At 36.4% G+C, this 23,838-nt stretch overlaps 1 protein-coding gene across 6 annotated transcripts in view; it reads left to right on the top strand.

Annotated features, from left to right (window-relative positions):
* Window positions 1–23,838, top strand: part of ERBB4 (erb-b2 receptor tyrosine kinase 4) — a 1,281,057-nt gene that overhangs the window by 996,606 nt on the left and 260,613 nt on the right. For 2 of the 6 annotated variants that reach the window (XM_070800272.1, XM_070800261.1), the window contains exons 16-17: window positions 830–874; window positions 994–1,068. In XM_070800272.1, coding sequence (XP_070656373.1) covers window positions 830–874; window positions 994–1,068 — 120 coding nt within the window. The remainder of the gene's footprint in view (window positions 1–829; window positions 875–993; window positions 1,069–23,838) is intronic. The other 4 variants (XM_070800265.1, XM_070800283.1, XM_070800289.1 and 1 more) reach the window with 2 other exon arrangements.

The following is a 23,838-nucleotide window of genomic DNA, read 5'->3' as shown; positions in this document are numbered from 1 at the left end:
AATTTTGTGTACTTACATTATTTGACTTAAATATTAACCTCAGTGGATTCTGTAGTTACCTGAGTCTGAATTTATTCATTTCCTTGTGGTGTATTTATTTGTTATTGTTTGCGTTAATTATTATTGCAGTTTATTAAACTGTTTTTATTTGCCTGTTATGGCACTGCTCTTTTAAAAACAAGTTCAAGATAAACTGCAGTATGGTGAAACAAGTTAATCTGCTTTTTAAATGAATTCATGTTTATAGATAAGTATGTTTTAAAGACAGTCACAACCAAGGGATGGAGTAATGTGATTATGTAAAGTAACCATGAGAATAGCATTAAAGGTTGTTAACTCATTTTCTGCTAAAATCAATTTTTAATGAGTATAAAGCATCAGTTTATTCTATTACATTGAATAGCTCATGTTTCCTTTTTTATTTATTTTGTTTTTCACTTAACCTTAGAACATTTTAGAAGAAACTGTATACATGAGACCAATTATAGCCATTGAGATATTAAATTCTTCATCAAGACATATAATCATGAATGATGCTAATGAATTTAAAGTATTAGAAATGAACAATATGTGTTTGGAAGTTATCCACAGAAACAGATTACACTTTTCTTTACATGGACTTGTTTCTCTGCATTCCATTTATGTGGTATTTGCACTTCTGGGCATCCATCAAGTAATCATCTTCTCACCAGCTTTAAATTCATGATGTTCCAAAGTTGTCTAATAACTATAATTAGGGTTTGACACAATTGGTATTGGTCTTCCTGATTCTTTTGAAAAATGACTAATTTTTCTTTCCTTGTATTTTTACAATTTGGACCTTCTGCAGGTGCATAGGCTCAAGTATAGAAGACTGCATCGGCCTGATGGATAGGTACTTGGTGTGCTTGCTTCCCATGTTCTCCCTCCGAGGCTCCGTGTGAGCACGGGTGCATGTGTGTGCATGCCACTGTGAATGGAGAATGATGTTTTCTGTTCTGTAATTGCCTGCAGGTGTAGCGGCCCCACTAGTCATGACTGCATTTACTACCTTTGGACGGGCCATTCCACTTTACCACAACATGCTAGGTAACATCTACCATGTTTCCATTTTGTCATTCAAATCCTTTCCCAATTATCATGGATAAAAAAAAAAGAAACAAAGAAACTACTAACCAGTTGGGTAAAGTTTATAATATGTTACATCAGGGAGTAATGAGAGAGGTATATAACTCTTTACATTTCAAGCCATATTTCTTACCTCTTCTTCCTTTATTCATTAAGATTTTGGAATCCAAATTAGTAATATCATTGATTTCTTTAATTTTGTATAATTTAAACATGATTTTAAATATTAACCTAGAACTTTAATAGAATCTTTATGTTCTTAATTATGTAGATGATTGCAGAAAGAAATATCTTTAAGAGGGTAATTTGCAAAAGTCGATCTGTTTTCTGAGGTGTTTCTTACTTGATTTAATTTCTGACTTTATTTTGAACTGGTTGGTATATTCCCTAGGTATCAGGATTACTATAAACTAAAGACTGTATAGAAAATATTTAGTATAATACAAGTTAAAAAACAAAGTATTATGTTTATACAAAAACCTATATACAAATGCTTGTAATGGCTTTATTCAAAATCACCAGGACCTGGAAATTATTCACATGTCTTTGAATTGTGGTATATCCATACCTTGTAAAATCTCTCAGTAATAGAAGGAACAAACTGCTGATATACACAAAACATGGATGGATCTCAAAAGCAGTATGCTAACTGAAAGAAGCTAGGTTTTAAAGAGTACATACTATAGGATTCCATTTATATGATGTTTTGGAAAAGGCAGAACGATGGAGAATGAAACTGATCAGAGTTGCCAGGAACTGGGGTGGCAGCAGAGGGAGATGAGATCTATTACAAAAAGTTGTGAGGCAATTTAAAGAGATGATGGAACTATTCTGTATCTTAATAGTGATGATGGCTGCATGAACGTATGGACTTGTCAAAAATGGCCATACTTTACATTAAGAAGAATGAATTTTACTGTACATAAATTATACCTCAATAAATTTGACTTTAAAACATGTCGTGTTTAGGAAAATAGCAACTGTACAATGTGGTATGGAAATACTGTTAGCTTTCTTTATGAAACAAATTAATTGTATCTTTTGGAAGAGAAAATAGTGCTAAATTACAATTAGCAAAGTAACCATTTTGGATAAAGCACTGCTTTTTAATGTAAACTTTTGACTGAAGTGTAACATATGTATTGTAAAAATATGCACAACATAAATGTAAAGCTCAATAAATTTTTCCAAATGAAGCATTCGTGTAATCATCAGCCAGATTAAGAAACAGAATAGTATCAGAACCAGAAACACTTCTTGAGGCCCGTTTCCCTTGAGCTAACAATGCAGGTCAATTTGCCTGTTTTTGTACTTTATATACATTGAATCATGCACTATGTACTCTTTACATCTGACTTCTTTTGCAAAATATTATATAAACGAGATTCATCTATGTCATTTAATTTAGTTGTAGTTTTTATTTATATGATATTTTGCCTTTAAATGTGTTTAAAACAGTCAAACGTATTTCTTATTAGTAAATTATTTTTTAATAAAATAAATACAGAAATCAAATTCTAAAAAGAAGAATGTGGTAATTAAGTGATTTATACAACAGTGGCACTTTGGCATTTGGGCACAATCAAGATCTATTAATACAAGTGTTTAGAGCAATGTCAAATTATGAAAAAAAATAATAAATGAGAGAGAAACAGAGAGAGACAAGGAGGAAAAGAGAACCTAAGGCCCAAACTGCAGTTTTATACACAAATGTCTGTTTACTCCTATATATATATTTTTCCTCCTTGAGACTTTGTTGAGTCACTGTACTATCACTTTGAAGCATGTATACACATTTGTTTTTAATGATTTTTTATAATCATTGCAACCAGTTAACAAGAGGCAATATAGTATGGTGGTTAAATGTTCTGTCTTTGGAATCAGATTTTCTACTATTTTTTAGATGTGTGACTGTAGGTAAGTTCCTTAAATTATCTGAGCTTCGCTTTCTTCATTATACAATAGGACTATTAATATCATTCGTAAGTTGGCTTGGAGGATTGAGTGAGTCAATAAGATAGTGCTTGGTTTAGCAAAATCACTCAGTACATATTACTTATCATTTCTCTAGATAGAAAATATTTTAAATGGTAGGGATGGAGGAGCATACCTCTCCAAAGGGTAGCAAGTCTCTCAGAGTAACTCAGGGAGCTTTGATATGTCCCTCTGCCCCTTTGATAGGCCCTTTAAAGGAAGAGAGGACATTTCTTTCATCATCTTGAAAATCGCTATCTTAACGAGGGCCACTGGTACCAATGACAGTAGGTCAGAGGCATAGACATATGGAGAGGCAGAGAAAGTGTTAAAACCATAGTGATAGATGACTTAGGTTTTCAGTGATAGTAATTGAGGTTTATCACTCAAAATCATAGTGTGTCTTACAAATTAATATTTCCAGCATTTAAATAAAAGTGGTTTGGAAATTTTCATTCCTGTTGTTTATATAGATTTCCAGGCCATTCCTTTTAGGCTTAGGTTAACAGGTCAAATTCATATTAGCTTTCCCATAAATAAGTGTGGGTTTTCCTGGTGGCTCAGATGGTAAAGAAACTGCCTGCAATGCAGGAGACCTGGGTTTGATCCCTGGGTTGGGAAGATCCCCTGGAGGAGGGCATGACAGCCTGGAGAATCCCCATGGACAGAGGAGCCTGGCGGGCTACAGTGCATGGGATCACAAAGACTCAAACACAACTGAAGTGACTCAGCACTACACAGGACTGGATATAGATTGTAGAGTTCAGCCCATCATTCTGACGAAAAATCACCTGTAGACCTTGATACAGGTGAAGAGCAGAGATTCTTGAATGTAAAAACCTGGGGTCAAGTATTGACTCTACAATATTTTTTATCTGCAAAATGAGGACAATAATGGCAATTTTTAAAGTGGGAATTCTTATATCTCATAAAATTGGTGTGAAGATTAACTGAAATAATGAAAAGGAACCATTGTTTAGTATGTGTGCACTGATGGTAGTTATGAATCTAGTTGAAATATTAGTAAAATAATCTTTTAAAAAATTTCATGAGGTTGTGCTCTATTAGTATTTTATAGCAGGTCACTAATCCAGTAATTCAATGGTATGGAATTAACACATCCAAATTTCTCAGGTTCTAAGCACCTAAATTTTGTATTACATTTCTTAGTATAATGATTTCAAATAATTGATAGTAGATAGCTAATTGTTCCTTTTAGATATCTTTGCTGCTGCTGCTGCTAAGTCGTTTCAGTCGTGTCCGACTCTGTGTGACCCCAGAGACAGCAGCCCAACAGGCTCCCCCGTCCCTGGGATTCTCCAGGCAAGAACACTGGAGTGGGTTGCCATTTCCTTCTCCAATGCATGAAAGTGAAAAGTGAAAGTGAAGTCGCTCAGTCATGTCTGACCCTCAGCGACCCCATGGACTGCAGCCTACCAGGCTCCTCCATCCATGGGATTTTCCACGCAAGAGTACTGAAGTGGGGTGTCATTGCCTTCTCTGAGATATCTGTAATTAATATCTGTTTTTAACATAAATTTAAGGCAGTTTAAGTTATTCTATTCTTATGTTGACTTTTACATTATGTTGACTCTGTTCTTCAGTTGTATTGACTTGTTGACTGACTTATCAGATGCTGTTTATAAGGCAGTTTGGAATTTGTATAAAAGATTTAGCTTGGACATTTCAGAAAATATTTATGAGTGTGGAGTGTTTTGACATGTGTTGGATGAGAAAGAACAAGTATCTCCTTTCAGGTCCTTAGTATTGCAGTAAATGCTTACTTCTCAGAAATGGGGTGGATATATGTTTAATTGAAAGCAGGGAACTAGTTTAGCAATATTATATTTCAGGTCATTTCTCATTTTTAAATTCCAGCACAGTTTAAGCTTCTATCTTAATTGATTAAAGTAAATTTTATATAATAGGAGGACAAAAACATGATAGAAAATACTTGTTTTTAGTTTCATACATAATATTTTAACTGGGAGATTATCCAAAACCTAGTTTTCTTTTAGTCACAGAAAATTACATTGAGCATGTCAATGTGGTCATTTCAAGATATTTAAAGTTCATACTCCCTACTGCCCCATTATCCTCTATTCTGTTTCCTAAACCAGCAGGAAAAGAGATTGAAGATTTAAATGAAAACAGGTGAAATGTTTCCAATCTTGATCGACTTTCATTTTCTAAGCAGTGTTATTCTTTCCCAACCCTGCAATTTACGAATTGGTTTTCCACACTCCATTTACCTTGTAGGCTGCTGCTGGAATTTCTTCCAGGAAGATTGGATAGGATAGAATAGAATTTATTTTTTTACTTGTAGTCTCCTAGAATATGCTACTTACAATGAAAATAATGCTTGATATTTTGAAACTTCTCCATACTTTCCTTATTTGAAATAAATTCCTTAAAAATAGCATTTAGCTTTAATGTTCTTCCTATTCCATCAAGAATCTTATGAAGAAATGCATTTAGAAAAGTTTTGTTTTTAATATTCTTGATGCTATTTATTTTAGCTTGTATATATGCTGTTTTTGTATAGATTCTGCTGGAACAATGTATTCTATTCTATTCTATTTCAGTTTCTTAGTCAAATATATATCCAGAGCTTTTAAAAAATCTTAGCTTCTTACTCTCCTGGAGCCTAAATTTGTTCATCTCAACAAGGAAAGACTCTGTTGGCAAAGCATTTTTTTTTTTTTAGTTAGCAATTCAAACTTCACTAATTTTTTATTGAATTTATAACTGACAGAAATTATAACAGCTAATAGATGTATGTTCAAACATTTTTATATGGCTATTTGTTTCAACTCAATTATTCTAGATGCTTCACAATATGAAATAAGGTAACTGAACTTAGTTTAACTCCCTAAATCTCATATAGGCAGACATGTGAAAAGTTTCATGCCTGTGTCACACTTTTACTTTACGATATAGTTGCTGCTGCTGCTGCTAAGTCGCTTCAGTCGTGTCCAACTCTTTGCGACCCCATGGACTGTAGCCTACCAGGCTCCATCCATGAGATTTTCCAGGCAAGAATACTGGAGTGGGTTGCCATTTCCTTCTCCAGAGGATCTTCCCGACCCAGTGATCAAACCTGGGTCTCCTGCATTGCAGGCAGACGCTTTACTGTCTGAGCCACCAGGGAAGCCCCAATGGTATCATGGTTTTCCCTCAAAACCTATTTTGAAATTCAAAATATCATAGATCTGGATTGTATACTTGATAACTAAATGATACAGTTAAAAAAAAAAAAAAAACAGCTTTGTGATTAGGGAGGGTGAATGAATTGTTCAACTACTATATGCTTTCTATTACCATGTAAACAATTACCATAAACATAGCAGCTTAAAAACAGAAACAAAAATAAAAGGACAGATCTATAGGCAGCACAGGCATGGCTAGGTTCTCTCCTTAGGATGTCACCAGGCTGAAATCAAGGTGCTGTCTGGACTGTGTTCTAAACCAGAGCTGGGAGTCCTCTCCCAAGTTTAGTCAGGTGATTGGCAGAATCCAAGTATTTGCAGCTGTAGCACTGTGGCTGTCTTCCATTGCTTGCTCTTTGCTATGGGCATGTAGCATGTCACGTAGCCTGTTCCATCTTTAAAGATGGTGACTGTGTGCCAGTTTTCTCATTATTGAATCTTTTAGTCTTTATCTCTGTGACCTCTAGACTCATTCAAAGTCACCTGAGATTAGATCAGGCCTACCTGATTGTCTCTCTGTCTCAAGGTCAAGTGATTTGGGATCTTAATTGCACTGCAAAATTCTTTTACAATTCACCTAGAATAGTATTTGATTGAATATCTGGGTAAATGTATGTTTATACACTAGAGGCTGAAATCCTGGGAGCCATCTTTGAATTCTGCCTACCTGGCCTACTATATTACTTCCAATGATTTTTTTCTTATTTCTTCCTGTTCTGGAAGGAATTCTGTTTCCTTCATCCCAGATAAGTTTGCCATATAAGAACACCTTTAAGTCCAAGAGAAATTGGTCTCACTAACTTCAAATAATATATTCCTTGTTTGTCTGAAAAAGAGCGAAAAACAAACACTTAAATTATTATCCTAGAAGTAAAATCAGGGTTCTTCTGTACATTTATTTTCTATAAGGTAAGGGGTCAATATACACACTGGCTGTAGGTGTTCAGTACTCCATTTGTGACCAGTAATTCACAGAATAATCAGGATCAAACTGCCCCAATGTTAACACCAAATTTATGGCATTTCTTTTTATTTATCAGAAAGGTGAGTCTTCCCTAAGAGTGCTCTGCTGATGCTACTGCTGCTAAGTCGCTTCACTTGTGTCCAACTCTGTGCTACGCCATAGACGGCAGCCCACCAGCCTCCCCGTCCCTGGGATTCTCCAGGCAAAAACACTGGAGTGGGTTGCCATTTCCTTCTCCAATGCATAAAACTGAAAAGTGAAAGTGAAGTCGCTCAGTCCTGTCTGACTCTTAGCGACCCAATGGACTGCAGCCCACCAGGCTCCTCCGTCCATGGGATTTTCCAGGCAAGAGTACTGGAATGGGTTGTCATTGCCTTCTCCAAGAGTGCTCTAAACCTATTCTATTCAATATGGTAACCACAAGCCACATGTGATCACTAACTTTGAACATCGTTAAACAAATTGATATGTACTGTAACTGTAAAATGTACACTAGATTTTAAAGACACCATATGTAGAAGGGAACATAAACTATCTCATTAAAATTTTGCCATATTGATTCAAATGCTAGTCAGTTCAGTGGCTCAGTCATGTCCGACTCTTTGCGACCCCATGAATCGCAGCACGCCAGGCCTCCCTGTCCATCACCATCTCCTGGAGTTCACTCAAACTCACGTCCATCGAGTCAGTGATGCCATCCAGCCATGTCATCCTCTGTTGTCCCCTTTTCTCCTGCCCCCAATCTCACCCAGCACCAGAGTCTTTTCCAATGAGTCATTTTGGATATATCGGGTTAAATGGAATTTTATTATAATTAATTGCCTCTTTTAAAAATATGTCTATAAGAATATTATAAATAATCTTTTGCTTGAATTAGATATTTCATGGACAGGACTGCTCTAGAGCTGTCATCATAAAACTTGGAATACTCTTATCAACAAAAACCTTATATCACAAATTCATCTATGCAATTATATAAATAGAGTTTATGATATATATTTAAAATAATGAAATAAAATTTCACATATAAAAGCTAAATTTTTTATTGCCTCCTCACTTTGGAGTTCACAGATTTTGATTCTAAAATGTGATATCTAGATGGAGAGGTAGTAGGTCTTTTTCCTATGAATATTTTGCGCAATAAGTGACAGTCTTATTCGCTCATTTGTATCCAACTTTGCAACCCCATGGACCGTAGCCCATGAGGCTCCTCTGTCCATGGGATTCTCCAGGCAAGAACATAAAAGTGGGTATCCTTTCCCATCTCCAGAGTATCTTCCCAACCCAGGGATCAAACCTGGGTCTCCTGCATTGCAGACAGAGTCTTCTCCTCCTGCCCCCAATCCCTTCCAGCATCACAGTCTTTTCCAATGAGTCAACTCTTCACCTCAGGTGGCCAAAGTATTGGAGTTTCAGCTTTAGCATCAGTCCTTCCAAAGAACACCCAGGACCTATTTCCTTTAGAAGGGACTGGTTGGATCTGCTTGCAGTCCAAGGGACTCTCAAGAGTCTTCTCCAACACCACACTTCAAAAGCATCAATTCTTCCGCACTCACCTTTCTTCACAGTCCAACTCTCACATCCATACATGACCACTGGAAAAACCATAGCCTTGACTAGATGGACATTTGTCAGCAAAGTAATGTCTTTGCTTTTTAGTATGCTGTCTAGGTTGGTCATAACTTTCCTTCCAAGGAGTAAGCATCTTTTAATTTCATGGCTGCAGTCACCATCTGCAGTGATTTTGGAGCCCAAAAAAATAAAGTCTGACACTGTTTCCACTGTTTCCCCATCTATTTGCCATGAAGTGATGGGACCAGATGCCATGATCCTTAGTTTTCTGAATGTTGAGCTTTACGCCAACTTTTCACTCTCTTTCACTTTCATCAAGAGGCTCTTTAGTTCTTCTTCACTTTCTTTCATAAGGATGGTGTCATCTGCATATCTGAGGTTAGTGATATTTCTCCTGGCAATCTTGATACCAGCTTGTGCTTCTTCCAGGCCAGCATTTCTCATGATGTACTCTGCATATAAGTTAAATAAGCAGGGTGACAATATAGAGCCTTGACATACTCCTTGTCCTATTTGGAAGCAGTGTTGTTCCATGTCCAGTTCTAACTGTTGCTTCCTGACCTGCATATAGGTTTCTCAAGAGGCAGATCAGGTGGTCTGGTGTGCCTATCTCTTTCAGAATTTTCCACAGTTTCTTGTGATCCACACAGTCAAAGTCTTTGGCATAGTCAATAAAGCAGAAATAGATGTTTTTCTGGAACTCTCTTGATTTTTCCATGATCCAGCAGATGTTGGCAGTTTGATCTCTGGTTCCTCTGCCTTTTCTAAAACCAGCTTGAACATCTGGAAGTTCCCAGTTCCCGTACTGCTGAAGCCTGGCTTGGAGAATTTTGAGCATTACTTTACTAGCATGTGAGATGAGTGCAAAAGTGCGGTAGTTTAAGACTCTCTTAAAATTATATTTTGTAGCCAACATTTCTGTTAAAATATTGTTTCCATTTTTATATGTCATAAATGAGCAATATTTAAGCAGAAACATTTCTTAAGTGTAGGTCAAAGTCTCTATTTTTATGCCTTACACACATACTAAGATATAAATACATTCAGAAAAGAGTCCAAGGTATTTCCCCAGATAGTATGCCTTACACACATACTAAGATATAAATACATTCAGAAAAGAGTCCAAGGTATTTCCCCAGATAACAGACATACATTGGATTGAACCCTAAGAATCTTTTCCTTTTTTAATATTTCCTACTTAACTAAAGGAATCTAATTAACTGGGACCCCCTTCTGTGATGTGGTTATATAAAATGATATGTGGATATTAGCTTAAATTGCTCTCTTCATGATTTTTTCTTATTACCTCAGCACATTCCCTAACTAATCATTCTTTCATAAACATACAATTATTTTTAAACTATGTATGTAGGCAGGAGCTAATTAACAGAGAGCACTTTGATTTGCCAGTGAAATTCCTCACAGTTATTTCATTATTTGCTACCATCCCCCCTCAAACAAAAATAATATAATTTCATTTTAGTAATTTCATAGTAACTCATAACCAATGAAAGAATAATCTGGAAAGGGAAACCCACCTCTAATAAACTCTGAATGCTTGTAGCCATTGTGATTTTTATAGCATTCTGTTCCTCTGCCCAGAGTAAATGATTCCATATGTTTGAGTCATTTATGGAATAATTATAGGTACTTTTAGTAGACTTAAAAATAAAACAGCAATAGCAAAACCTCTTACTATAAAAAGTTTACATATTGAAGGGGAAAAAACTCTTTTTTAAATGAAAAAAAAAACAAAATTATTTCTAAAATTATTTCTTGAACTTCTGTATCACAAATTCTAGAGTTCAAATCCCAAGTTCAAACCCCAGGGGAAATGCCACCATTGTACTGTGCACCAAAAAGAAAGAAGCAATGGAAAAATCAAAACGCCACTTCATATTTCTTTCTTAGAATAGTGTTGCCTTTTCCAAAGTCTTCTCAGTTTTAAAGCTTGATTTTTGCCATTCTTAAAAAAAAAAAACACAAAAACCCTAATATATGTCTATCAGGTGTACCACATTGTCACATTTAACTTTCATGATATAAAATAGCATCATTATCATTTAACAAATGAAACTGGTTCAGAGTAATTAAGCAATTTACAAAAAATCACTTAACTGATAAGTCAAAGAGCAAAGATTTGACCTCAATTGTGTCTGATTGATTCTAAAAACCACAGTTTCTTCTTTCTACTAGATTGGTTCCCAAGTGGAAGAACAGTTAAGAGCAATCCCTTTGGTGAGGATGATTTAATATTTTATAGCCTAATAAAACAATTTCACCCATTATCTTTCCTTTAGTCCTGGCTTTTCCCTATTTAGCTTTATTCTGATGTATAGCATTTTATAATGCTTGTCCTCACACAGCATATTTGATTCTAATAATACACCTGGTATTGCTAGATCAGAATAGAGCAATACTTCCCATGTTCCAAACATATACTCTTGTAGAATGTAACATTATAATATAAATATATTTTTACTTTCTATATGCTAATACATTAGTGACAAAGCAAAGACATTTATGAATGAACATAGGTGATCTCTTAAATATTTTCTAAAGTGGCAGTTATTTATAAATTCTGGATGGATTTGGTAAAAGGGCTGTGGTTCCATATGAGAATTGCTTCCATCAGACCAGACACTAATTTGAAATTAATGCGGCCACCCCCAGACTAACTTATCAAATGTGGAATTAAGAATCGAAGCTTTATGGACACTCAGAAATAAAATATCAGACAATATAGTGCTGGGATTTGGCAGGGTTTTTTCTTTAGATTTTCCTCTCTGGTTTGTTTGTCCTGTAAGATTTGTGGGTTATGTAAGATTGATTGAAAGTTGTAGTGAGGATAGAAGGTAGAGGATGAATCCCTAGATTATGAGTTACTTGATTGTGTTTCATAAGGTGAAAAGCACTTTCTGCTAAGAAAAAGTCTTCCCACTGTTGATACAATCAAATGTACCATATTTTGTTTATTTTTTTGAAATGCTAAAACAAGAAAAACTTCACTAATCTATGTATGCTGCTTAACAATAACCTGCCAGGAAATATTCGTTATATTTACTACATGTCACCACTGAGGAGAGAATGAACAAAAAATTCACACAATCCCTAATATAAAATTTATGGTGTAATAAAAGAGACAAAATATTCAATATAATTTTCTAATTATTTATTTGCATTTTTATTTACTGTGAGGAAAATTGTAAATGGATTGGATGGTGTTGTGATAGTAAAATAGAAAAATATTGCAGATGACATCTGGGTGTTTTATCTGACTTAACTGGGTGACAGATGAACTTAATTGCAAAACAGAAATAGAGACACAGATATAGAGAACAAACTTATGGATACCAATTCGGGGAAGAGGGTGGTGGGATGGGATGACTTGGGAGACTAGGATTAATATATATATACACTACAATGAATAAAATTTGCTGACTGTATAGAGCTTCTCCATCTTTGGCTGCAAAGAATATAATCAATCTGATTTCAGTGTTGACCATCTGGTGATGTCCATGTATAGAGTCTTCTCTTGTGTTGATGGAAGAGTGTGTTTGTTACGACCAGTGCATTTTCTTGGCAAAACTCTATTAGTCTTTGTCCTGCTTCATTCTGTATTCCAAGGCCAAATTTGCCTGTTACTTCAGGTGTTTCTTGACTTCCTACTTTTGCATTCCAATCCCGTATAATGAAAAGGACATCTTTTTTGGGTGTTAGTTCTAAAAGGTCTTGTAAGTCTTCACAGAACCATTCAACTTCAGCTTCAGATAAATTGAAGAAAGTAGGGAAAACCACTAGACTATTCAGGTATGACCTAAATCAAATCCCTTATGATTATACAGTGGAAGTGAGAAATAGATTTAAGGGCCTAGATCTGATACATAGAGTGCCTGATGAGCTATGGAATGAGGTTCGTGACATTGTACAGGAGACAGGGATCAAGACCATCCCCATGGAAAACAAATGCAAAAAAGCAAAATGGCTGTCTGGGGAGGCCTTACAAATAGCTGTCAAAAGAAGAGAAGCAAAAAGCAAAGGAGAAAAGGAAAGACATAAACATTTGAATGCAGAGTTCCAAAGAATAGCAAGAAGAGATAAGAAAGCCTTCTTTAGTGATCAATGCAAAGAAATAGAGGAAAATAACAGAATGGGAAAGACTAGAGGTCTCGTCAAGAAAAAGAGAGATACCAAAGGAACATTTCATGCAAAGATGGGCTCGATAAAGGACAGAAATGGTATGGACCTAACAGAAGCAGAAGATATTAAGAAGAGATGGCAAGGATACACAGAAGAACTGTACCAAAAAGATCTTCATGACCCAGATAATCACGATGGTATGATCACTCACCTAGAGCCAGACATCCTGGAACGTGAAGTCAAGTGGGCCTTAGAAAGCATCACTACGAACAAAGCTAGTGGAGGTGATGGAATTCCAGTTGAGCTATTCCAAATCCTGAAAGATGATGCTGTGAAAGTGCTGCACTCAATATGCCAGCAAATATGGAAAACTCAGCAGTGGCCACAGGACTGGAAAAGGTCAGTTTTCATTCTAATCCCAAAGAAAGGCAATGCCAAAGAATGCTCAAACTACCACACAATTGCATTCATCTCACACGCTAGTAAAGTAATGCTTAAAATTCTCCAAGCCAGGCTTCAGCAATATGTGAACCGTGAACTTCCTGATGTTCAAACTGGTTTTAGAAAAGATAGAGGAACCAGAGATCAAATTGCCAACATCCGCTGGATCATGGAAAAAGCAAGAGAGTTCGAGAAAAGCATCTATTTCTGCTGTATTGACTATGCCAAAGCCTCTGACTGTGTGGACCACAATAAACTTTGGAAAATTCTGAAAGAGATAGAAAAACCAGACCACCTGACCTGCCTCTTGAGAAATTTGCATGGAGGTCAGGAAGCAACAGTTAGAACTGGACATGGAACAACAGACTGGTTCCAAATAGGAAAAGGAGTATGTCAAGGCTGTATAATGTCACCCTGTTTATATGCAGAGTACATCATAAGAAACGCTGGACTGGAAGAAACACAAGCTGGAATCAAGATTTCCGGGTTAAATATCAATAACCTCAGATATGCAGATGACACCACCCTTATGGCAGAAAGTGAAGAGGAACTCTAAAGCCTCTTGATGAAGGTGAAAGTGAAGAGTGAAAAAGTTGGCTTAAAGCTCAACATTCAGAAAATGAAGATCATGGCATCCGGCCCCATCACTTCATGGGAAATAGATGGGGAAACAGTGGAAACAGTGTCAGACTTTGTTTTTCTGGGCTCCAAAATCACTATAGATGGTGACTGCAGCCATGAAATTAAAAGATGCTTACTCCTTGGAAGGAAAGTTATGACCAACCTAGATAGCATATTCAAAAGCAGAGACATTACTTTGCCAACAAAGGTTCGTCTAGTCAAGGCTATGGTTTTTCCAGTGGTCATGTATGGATGTGAGAGTTGGACTGTGAAGAAGGCTGAGCGCCGAAGAATTGATGCTTTTGAATTGTTGTGTTGGAGAAGACTCTTGAGAGTCCCTTGGACTGCAAGGAGATCCAACCAGTCCATTCTAAAAGAGATCAGCCCTGGGATTTCTTTGGAAGGAATGATGCTAAAGCTGAAACTCTAGTACTTTGGGCACCTCATGCCAAGAGTTGACTCATTGGAAAAGACTCTGATGCTGGGAGGGATTGGGGGCAGGAGGAGAAGGGGACGACAGAGGATGAGATGGCTGGATGGCATCACTGACTCGATGGACATGAGTCTGAGTGAACTCCAGGAGATGGTGATGTACAGGGAGGCCTGGCGTGCTGCGATTCATGGGGTTGCAAAGAGTCAGACACGACTGACTACTGATCTGATCTGATCTGATGTAGAAAATTGATAACTAATGAGAACTTACCGTATTGCACAGGGAGCTCTACTCACTACTCTGTGGTGACCTAAATGAGAAGGAAATCTAAGTATGGATAAGTATGAAGAAAATCTAAAAAAATATCAATATGTGTATAAATATAGCTGATTATTTACTATAAAGCATGTATAACACAACATTGTAAAGCAACTATACTCCAATAAAATTAAATATTTTAAAGTACAGAAATGAAGAAAACTGAGATGAAGACACAAAAAGAAATAGAAGAAATTTTATAAGGAAAATAAAAAATTTTGTTGGGGACATGATAGGCTTGATATCTGAGTGAATAGATAGTTATAACACTTTGGAGCCAAGAGAGGGGTCTGAATTATCAGTTGTATATAAATCTGTAACATTGGATGAAATTCAACAAGCATAAATGCGTATGGAAATGTAAATTAGTAATGAGCTTTAGGATAGTCCATCATTTTCTAAGGACTGGTTTCGTGGAAGACAATTCTTCACAGAGAGAGTGGGGTGGGGGATGATTTGGGAATGATTCAAACACCTATATTGTGCACTTTATTTCTACTATTATTACATCAGCTTCATCTCAGATCATCAGGCATTAGATGCTGAAGGTTGGAGACACCTGATTTAAGAGACAGAAGAGAGGGAAAGGATATAATATAACAAAGGAGATTAAGACAGAGAAATTGAGGGTAGGAGAAAAAACAGAAAAAAATGAATTCTGGAGGCCAAGTGAAAAAGGTTCTTAGGTGAAAGGGATTGACTAAGATTAATGCTAATAGAGAAGAATTGACCGTCTTATCTGACAAGAAGGAAAGTGAAAGTAAAAGTCTCTCAGTCATCTGACTCTTTGCAACCTCATGGACTGTAGCCTGCTTAGGCTTCTCTGCCCATGGAATTTTCCAGGCAAGAATACTGGAGTGGGTAGCCATTCCATTCTCCAGGAGATCTTCCCAACCCAGAAACTGAACCCAGTTCTCCTGCATTACAGACAGATTCTTTACCACTTGAGCCGCCAGGGAAGCCTAATTATGGTGAAACTTGAAAAAATAAGAGCAGTTTCCATTGTTATAGTAGCAACAAAATGGGTTAAGACTTGAAATGGGTTAAGAAAAAGATGTGAGAAGACAGAAATAAAGACAACTTGTACAGAGAAACCTTTCCAAATGTGTTTGCTGCAAACAGATAATATGAATTCAAGAATAAAGATTTACTGTGTATTTATTTTTGTTAAATTAGGAAATATTATAACATGTATAAGCTGATGGGAATGATGCAAAAAAAAAAAAAAAAAGGAAAAATGTGTATTTCAGGAGATACTGAACAACTACAGGCAAATTTTCCTTTAGTTTTTAACCTGGCACACTGCAGTTCATGGGGTCACAAATAGTTGGCCCCAACCAAGCGACTGAACAACAAACAGAAGGAATTCAGCACTCAAGTAGAGAAGTTAGCCATAGAAAGGAACAGAGACTGTGCATACATTGTAACTGGAAGAAATGTAGAGCTTATAGACATATATGCAGGTAGACGGTGGATTTGCTGGTAAGAAGATGGGATAATTCACAACTATAATCTTTTTAAATAAAATATAAGATGAGGTATCATTTTAAATTGGAGTAGGATAGACAATACTGTTCATGGGGTTCTCAAGACAAAAATGCTAAACTGGTTTGCCATTCCCTTCTCCAGTGGATCATGTTTTGTCAGAAACATGTCAATCCTAAAGGAACTAGTCAATCCTAAAGGAAATCAATCCTGAATGTTCATTGGAAGGACTGATGCTGAAGCTGAAGCTCCAATACCTGATGCAAAAAGCTGACTCAATAGAAAAGGCCCCAATGCTGGGAAAGATAGAAGGCATGAGGAGAGAGGGACAACAGAGGATGAGATGGTTGGATGGTATCACCGACTCAATGGACATGAATTTGAACAACCTCTGGGAGATGGTGAAGGACAAGGAAGCCTGGTGTGCTGCAGTCCATTTGGTTGCAAAGAGTTAGACATGACTGAGTGACTGAACAACAACAGGGGAGATAATATTAGAATTTTTAAAAAAGGGAAGATTTGAGTTCATCAGATGTAGAAGGAGATCATACTAGATGTATAGTATAAATTAAAAATGATCTCTTTGCATGTTTTATTCAGCTGTGTTATGATTGTTTAGATAATGTAGGCATGGGTACTTAAAAATTGATGTTTACCCAGGATTGATGTTCATTGATAGGACTGATGTTGAAGTTGAAACTCCAATACTTTGGCCACCTGATGCAAAGAGCTGACTCATTGGAAAAGACCCTGATGCTGGGAAATTTTGAGGGCAGGAGGAGAAGGGAACGACAGAGGATGAGATGGTTGGATGGCATCACTGACTCAGTGGACATGGGTTTGGGTGGACTCCGGAAGTTGGTGATAAACAGGGAGGCCTGGCGAGCTGCAGTTGTGGAGTCGCAAAGAGTCAGACATGACTGAGCAAGTGAACTGAACTGAACTGAGGACTGGAGTTTTGCCAAGTATCTACTAAAGCCAGGAAGTAGAGACCAATGAATTAAGGCTATATGAAAAATAAATGATAATAACAAAGGTCATAAAAATTGTTGAGTAATAAAACAAGTTGGCATATAAGTTGGGCTGAATGGACATTGAAAACACATTCAGGTCAATGGCCTGAACTTCCCCAATATTGTCAAATATTTGAAGTAGAGATACTAGCCTAGGTGAACTAAAAAAGAAGCTGCTAGCCTGAAATAGTATACTTGAAATAAAGATTATGGTGGTGGAACCATAAATACAACTACCAAATGGGAGTGGGTGATTGAGGCTTTGGGACACAAATAAGCAAGAAATTGGGAAACCAGGGAGTTGGAGGAAGATGGAGAGAAATGAGAATATTCAACAAATATTTAGAATTTAAAATTGGTTACTGGGTTTTGTAATTAACTAAATATGAAGTAATTAGGGGGTCTTCCCTTGTGGGTCAGTAGTAAAGAATACCCCTGCCAATGCAGGAGACACAGATTTGATTCCTGAGTTGAAAAGACTCCATGGAGAAGGAAATGACAGTATTCTTGCCCAGGATGTCCTATGGAGAGAGGAGACGGGGCTACCGTTCATGGGATTGCAAAGAGTGAGACACAACTTAGCAACTGAGCATGCACACTTGAAGTCTTAAATAATTAAGAGAAGAAACTCTTTATAGTTATTCCTAGGATCCTGACTTGCAAAGTTGAATGGATATTGGTAACAATGACTTAGATGTGGCGTAGTGTGAGAGTAATAAACTCATGAATGTATTTTTGGATGCATTGAATTTGGGATGATTTTGGTAGAACCAAGTGATGTTAAGTGGGAAAATTAATATACACCTATGGAATTCTTTCCATATACAAGTGGAGTAAAAGTGAATAGGATATTTGAAATACAGAGAACTACTGTGGATGTATTTTGAGAGATTTACACATGAATAAAAAGAGAGAAACAGTTGGAGAGGGAATACTGTCAAGAGAAGGATATTTTGAAGATGGATGAAATTTCAATCTGTTTGGAAGACTTTATAGAGTGACAGACTAGAGACACAGGATACAGAGATGACCAATTATAGGATTTACTGAAAAATCTAGAAGAATTTAGGGGTAGAGGAAATGTGAAAGGATTAGACTTGAAGACAAAAAGATGCCTGATAACGTCTTTTCAGGAGAGAGAAACAGAGGATACAGAAAGATGCAGATAGATGAATAAATAAAGGCTGAGGAGGTTTCTGTTTAATGTTCTATATTTCCTCTGAAGTTGTAGATGAAGCCATCTTACCAAGAGACAGGAACAGTAGGTTTTAATATATGTGGATTTGTGAAGAGGGTAATGAGGTCTGGAATTTTTAAACTCAAATATAAATTGTGCTAACTTTTGCTTTTAAAATATTCTGATGCTAATTCACAAATCATCAATAATTTGCAATGTGATACTCTTTGTGTATCCAAGTGAAGGTTATCTTTTTTGTATTTTTGTATGAAAAATAACAGGTTGTGGTTTGCTATCAATGACTCTGTACTCATTAAATTAGAAGACTGTTAAATACTTAATCAGCGTCTAACAGCATCCTGTGTGTGTTCTAAGAAATTAACAGATTTCAATACCTGTAGTGATAATTGCAAAATGCTGATATATAACAGTTACTTCAAATGATACCATTACCAAAAACATCAGCAATTTTTTGTGTGCATTTGTGCAGGCAGGGAACATTTGTATATCAAGAAACCAGGATTTTTTTCTATTTAATTTTCCTGAAATGATCTTATGTAAGGAATTATGTTGTGAGGAACAATCCCTTATAAATATATTTGAGCCTGACTGCATTGATGAGACTAAATTTATCCTCAAACCATGGTTCTTATCTTGGGAATTTGTGTCATGTGCCTCTCTTAAATCTAAAGCCAGTAAAGGTAGATATCCAACATCCTGATGGTTAAAGCTCAATAGCTGAGATTTAGATATTTTTCTTTCTTCTTCCTGTTCTTTTAAAGGTTAATTTTTATCTTCAAATATATTTTAAAATGATATTTAAAATTATAAAAGTAAAACATCCTCAGTATATTAAATATAGAGGTATGTGTGTACACATGTGTGTTTATCCTTCTAAACATTTCAGTTCAGTTCAATTCAGTCGCTCAGTTGTGTCTGACTCTTTGCAATCCCATGAATCGCAGTATGCCAGGCCTCCCTGTCCATCAGCAACTTCCGGAGTTCACTCAGACTCACGTCCATCGAGTCAGTGATGCCATCCAGCCATCTCATCCTCTGTCATCCCCTTCTCCTCCTGCCCCCAATCCCTCCCAGCATCAGAGTCTTTTCCAAGGAGTCAACTCTTTGCATGAGGTGGCCAAAGTATTGGAGTTTCAGCTTTAGCATTAGTCCTTCCAAAGAACACCCAGGACTGATCTCCTTTAGAATGGACTGGTTGGATCTCCTTGCAGTCCAAGGGACTCTCAAGAGTTTTCTCCAACACTACAGTTCAAAAGCATCAATTCTTGGGTGCTCAGCTTTCTTCACAGTTCAATTCTCACATCCATTCATGACCACTGGAAAAACCATAGCCTTGACTAGATGGACCTTTGTTGGCAAAGTAATGTCTCTGCTTTTGGATATGCTATCTAGGTTGGTCATAACTTTCCTTCCAAGGAGTAAGTGTCTTTTAATTTCATGGCTGCAATCACCACCTGCAGTGATTTTTACCCGTATACTAATCATATATATTAATACAGTAATAAAAGTTTTGTTTACTTACAGATATGGGAACATTACACATTATTCAGCAACATACTTTACTCAGTAGTACATATGAACAACCTTCCATATTTTAATTCTTTAAATTAGATTGTAAATTAAATTTTGGTTTGTTTGTTTTTGACTATTTTGCCAAAAAAACTAAAGTACTAATAATATATCAGTGGTGACGAAAGAGATGATGGTGTTTTCCAACTCACTGCCATGGAGTGAAGTTAAGGCCTATTAACTGCCATCTCTTGTTCTTCTATTTGCCTGATGAAAAACTGAAACTTTACATGAACTCAACTGGCAAGATGACCCATATGACCAGGTAATATCTCACATGGAAAAATAATGTTATATAACCTGAAAAGTTAAAAGACTGAGAAGAGGAAATTTTGCATCAGTTGAGAAATTTAAAATAAAAAATTAATAGGTCTACTTCATACTTCTTTTGGATTATTTCTTTAATAATCATTTACAACATGTTAAATTATCTTTCCTGGATTCCCAGACAGTACATCATATAGTATCAAATATGGCCTAATGTTAATAGTATACATAATTTCAATAATAGAAAAATAATAGACAAGGGACAGATTGAAAAAGTAATATTCTTTCTGAGAAGAGAATCTGGTTAATGTAGATATGGATTTTTTTCTTTAATAATATTGGTTTCTTTTGCATGTAAATGAAATGGTTTCAGGCAAAGTATAAAGTCGTCTTGCTATTATTTCAATATTGCTTGAATTGACTTAGGTTCAATTTTTTTTCTTTGTTTATGTTTTATCTGGTGGCTCTAAATCTCTATTCAGAATATCTGTGGACTCATAACATCTTGTAAGCAATTGCTTCAGGAAAAAAAACTGGGTTTCCCCATAATTAGAAATGTGTTTTATTTAGGAATTGGGCATTTATATACGTTAAAAAAGTAGGTATATTGTTAAACATTGTTATTAGATTCTCCAAAGTGTGTAATTGTGATTTTGGTCACAATAAACCTCCCCTTAGAACATTAAAAAAAAAAAAAAAAAATCCTTTCTATGCTAAAAACATTGATTAAAGTGTGGTGCAATGACCAAAAAATCTTTATAAGGAGGGTTTGTTTGTCTTTTCTCTGACTTTTCTGTAGAGTATTCTAAAGGAGAAACAGCTTCACCCTATCATTTTTTAATCTTTGGGTTACTTCCAAGATACTATGGGCCCAGGATTTAGAAAAAACTGAATATCTGTAGTTTTTTCAAGTTAAATGTTAATGAAGAAATCTGCTTTCTTCATGTTCTACTTATTGATCTTCTAGTACAGTATTTGAAGTTCATAAATTATGAAAACATTTTAGTACTTTTGAAATTTGTATATTTGAAAATGGATAGCAATGAACAATCTGTCCAGTACCTCATACGTAAATCCCACAATTCAGAAACTACACTCTTGAAGTTTTGCAAGATTCTACTTAGCGTTACTTATAAATGTGTAGGGCATCTCCCCACCCAACCCACAATAAAAGTATTCAGTCAAGGCTGATGCAGGTAAAGCCTGTTGAATGACCAAGAGACTGATATTTAAGCTGAGTGGCTCAGACGGTAAAGCACCTGTGGGAGACCTGGGTTCGATCCCTGGGTCAGAAAGATCCCCTGGAGAAGGAAATGGCAACCCACTCCAGTATTCTTGCCTGGAGAATCCCATGGATAGAGGAGCCTAGTGGGATGCAGTTCATGGGGTCGCAAAGAGTCAGACATGACTGAGCGACTTCGCTTTCACTTTCAATAAAAGCACCAGGGTTATTAACTGTTACCTAAAAGGGAAGAGTTATCTGTGTCATTTGTTTTTAAAAATGTGATTATCTGGAGATAAAGTATTTGATAGTTCCACACAAGTAAAGAAGGAAAACTTGGAAAATCTGGACATCGTTCCTTTTACACTTAGGATTTTACTTGGGTGACAAGTGAAATTAAGCCTGATGTCAGTGGCTTCAGTAGGTTTATGTGTTATTCTTTAAAATACAGAGAAGTCTAGAAGTGTGGGGGCTACAAAATCACCGCAGATGGTGACTGCAGCCATGAAATTAAAAGACGCTTACTCCTTGGAAGAAAAGTTATGACCAACCTAGACAGCATATTGAAAAGCAGAGACATTACTTTGCCAACAAAGGTCCGTCTAGTCAAGGCTATGATTTTTCCAGTGGTCATGTATGGATGTGAGAGTTGGACTGTGAAGAAGGCTGAGCGCCGAAGAATTGATGCTTTTGAACTGTGGTGTTGGAGAAGACTCTTGAGAGTCCCTTGGACTGCAAGAGATCCAACCAGTCCATTCTAAAGGAGATCAGTCCTGGGATTTCTTTGGAAGGAATGATGCTAAAGCTGAAACTCCAGTATTTTGGCCACCTCATGCGAAGAGTTGACTCATTGGAAAAGAGCCTGATGCTGGGAGGGATTGGGGGCAGGAGGAGAAGGGGACGACAGAGGATGAGATGGCTGGATGGCATCACTGACTCGATGGACGTGAGTTTGAGTGAACTCCGGGAAATGGTGATGGACAGGGAGGCCTGGCGTGCTGCGATTCATGGGGTTGCAAAGAGTTGGACACGAATGAGCAACTGAACTGAACTGAACTGAGCTATTGCCTTTGGTTCCATGGAGCAGTAACATCAGGGTCAGAATCCATGTCATTTTCTTATCTTTCTGTTTTGGGAGCAAGATGGCTGCTGCAGCTCTAGCATTACATCTGAGGACAGAGGAGGAGGGACAGATTTCATCAGTTGTACTTTTATTTTTTCCCAGAATTCTTTTACATTTCTTTTACATAAATTCCCAACATTTGCTTTTCTCTCATTGGCCAGAAATTTTTTATTTTTTTATTCACATCAAGATATAGAGAGACTGGGGAAATTGTTGAAGTTTAAAAAAAATCCCTGAATTAGAAGCTACTAGGAAACAGGGGATTAGGAATGACAGTTGGGTTAATCAATTTGACACAGTATGGTGGGAATGAGGGGGCTTCCAGGTGGCGCTAGTAATAAAGAACCCAGCTGTCAATGCAGGAGACTTAAGAGATGTGGGTTTGATCCCTGGGTCAGGAAGCAGGAAGATACTCTGGAGAAGGAAATGACAACCCCCTCCAATATTCTTACCTGGAGAGTCCCTTGGACAGAGGAGCCTTCTGGGCTACAGTCCTGATGGGCTACAGTCCATGGAGTTGCAAAAAGTCAGACATGAAGGAAGCGACTTAGCTCGCAGGTATGTAGGCATGTGGTGAGGGTGAGAGATAAACAAAACTCCTACAAGAAAACAAAAATAACAACTGATCCAAGGATTCTTTTCACAGCTTTTAGGAGAAAATATTTTGCTTATTACCTTATATTCAGTTATAAGCAAATATTAAACATGTATAGCTTCAGTTCAAGAAAAATGAAATAAATAACTTTTCCCATTATCTTTTCACTAGAAGTATTTTAGAATTACACTTCTGTTAAGTTTAAAAATATATAGAAAATTCTAAAATTGTTGAAATATTTATGTGATTTTAAGGATTGATTTAAGATGAAAAATATCTAAATATTTATAGTTTTTTAATTCAGTTATTTATTCATGTAATGTTCATTTAATTCTTGTTTTCATGAGACAAACTAACCTCCCAAAAATACAAGGACACCTGTAACATAATTCCAGTACTTAAAGGACATATATCTGTACTTTTAAAAATAGAAAATTTGTTATTTTACCTTTAAGCTCTGAATATGTACACATCCCTAAAGTTGAAATTTACACATTACTCATGTGTAAACTTTAACATGGTACCTCTATTCTAGTACTCCTAGATGAGCTAAATTAAACTAGAATTCAGTAGATAGCATGGGATAT

The sequence above is a fragment of the Bos indicus genome, chromosome 2 (assembly GCF_029378745.1).
Source record: "Bos indicus isolate NIAB-ARS_2022 breed Sahiwal x Tharparkar chromosome 2, NIAB-ARS_B.indTharparkar_mat_pri_1.0, whole genome shotgun sequence".
NCBI lineage: Eukaryota > Metazoa > Chordata > Mammalia > Artiodactyla > Bovidae > Bos > Bos indicus.
This window is presented reverse-complemented; position numbering and strand designations above follow the sequence as displayed.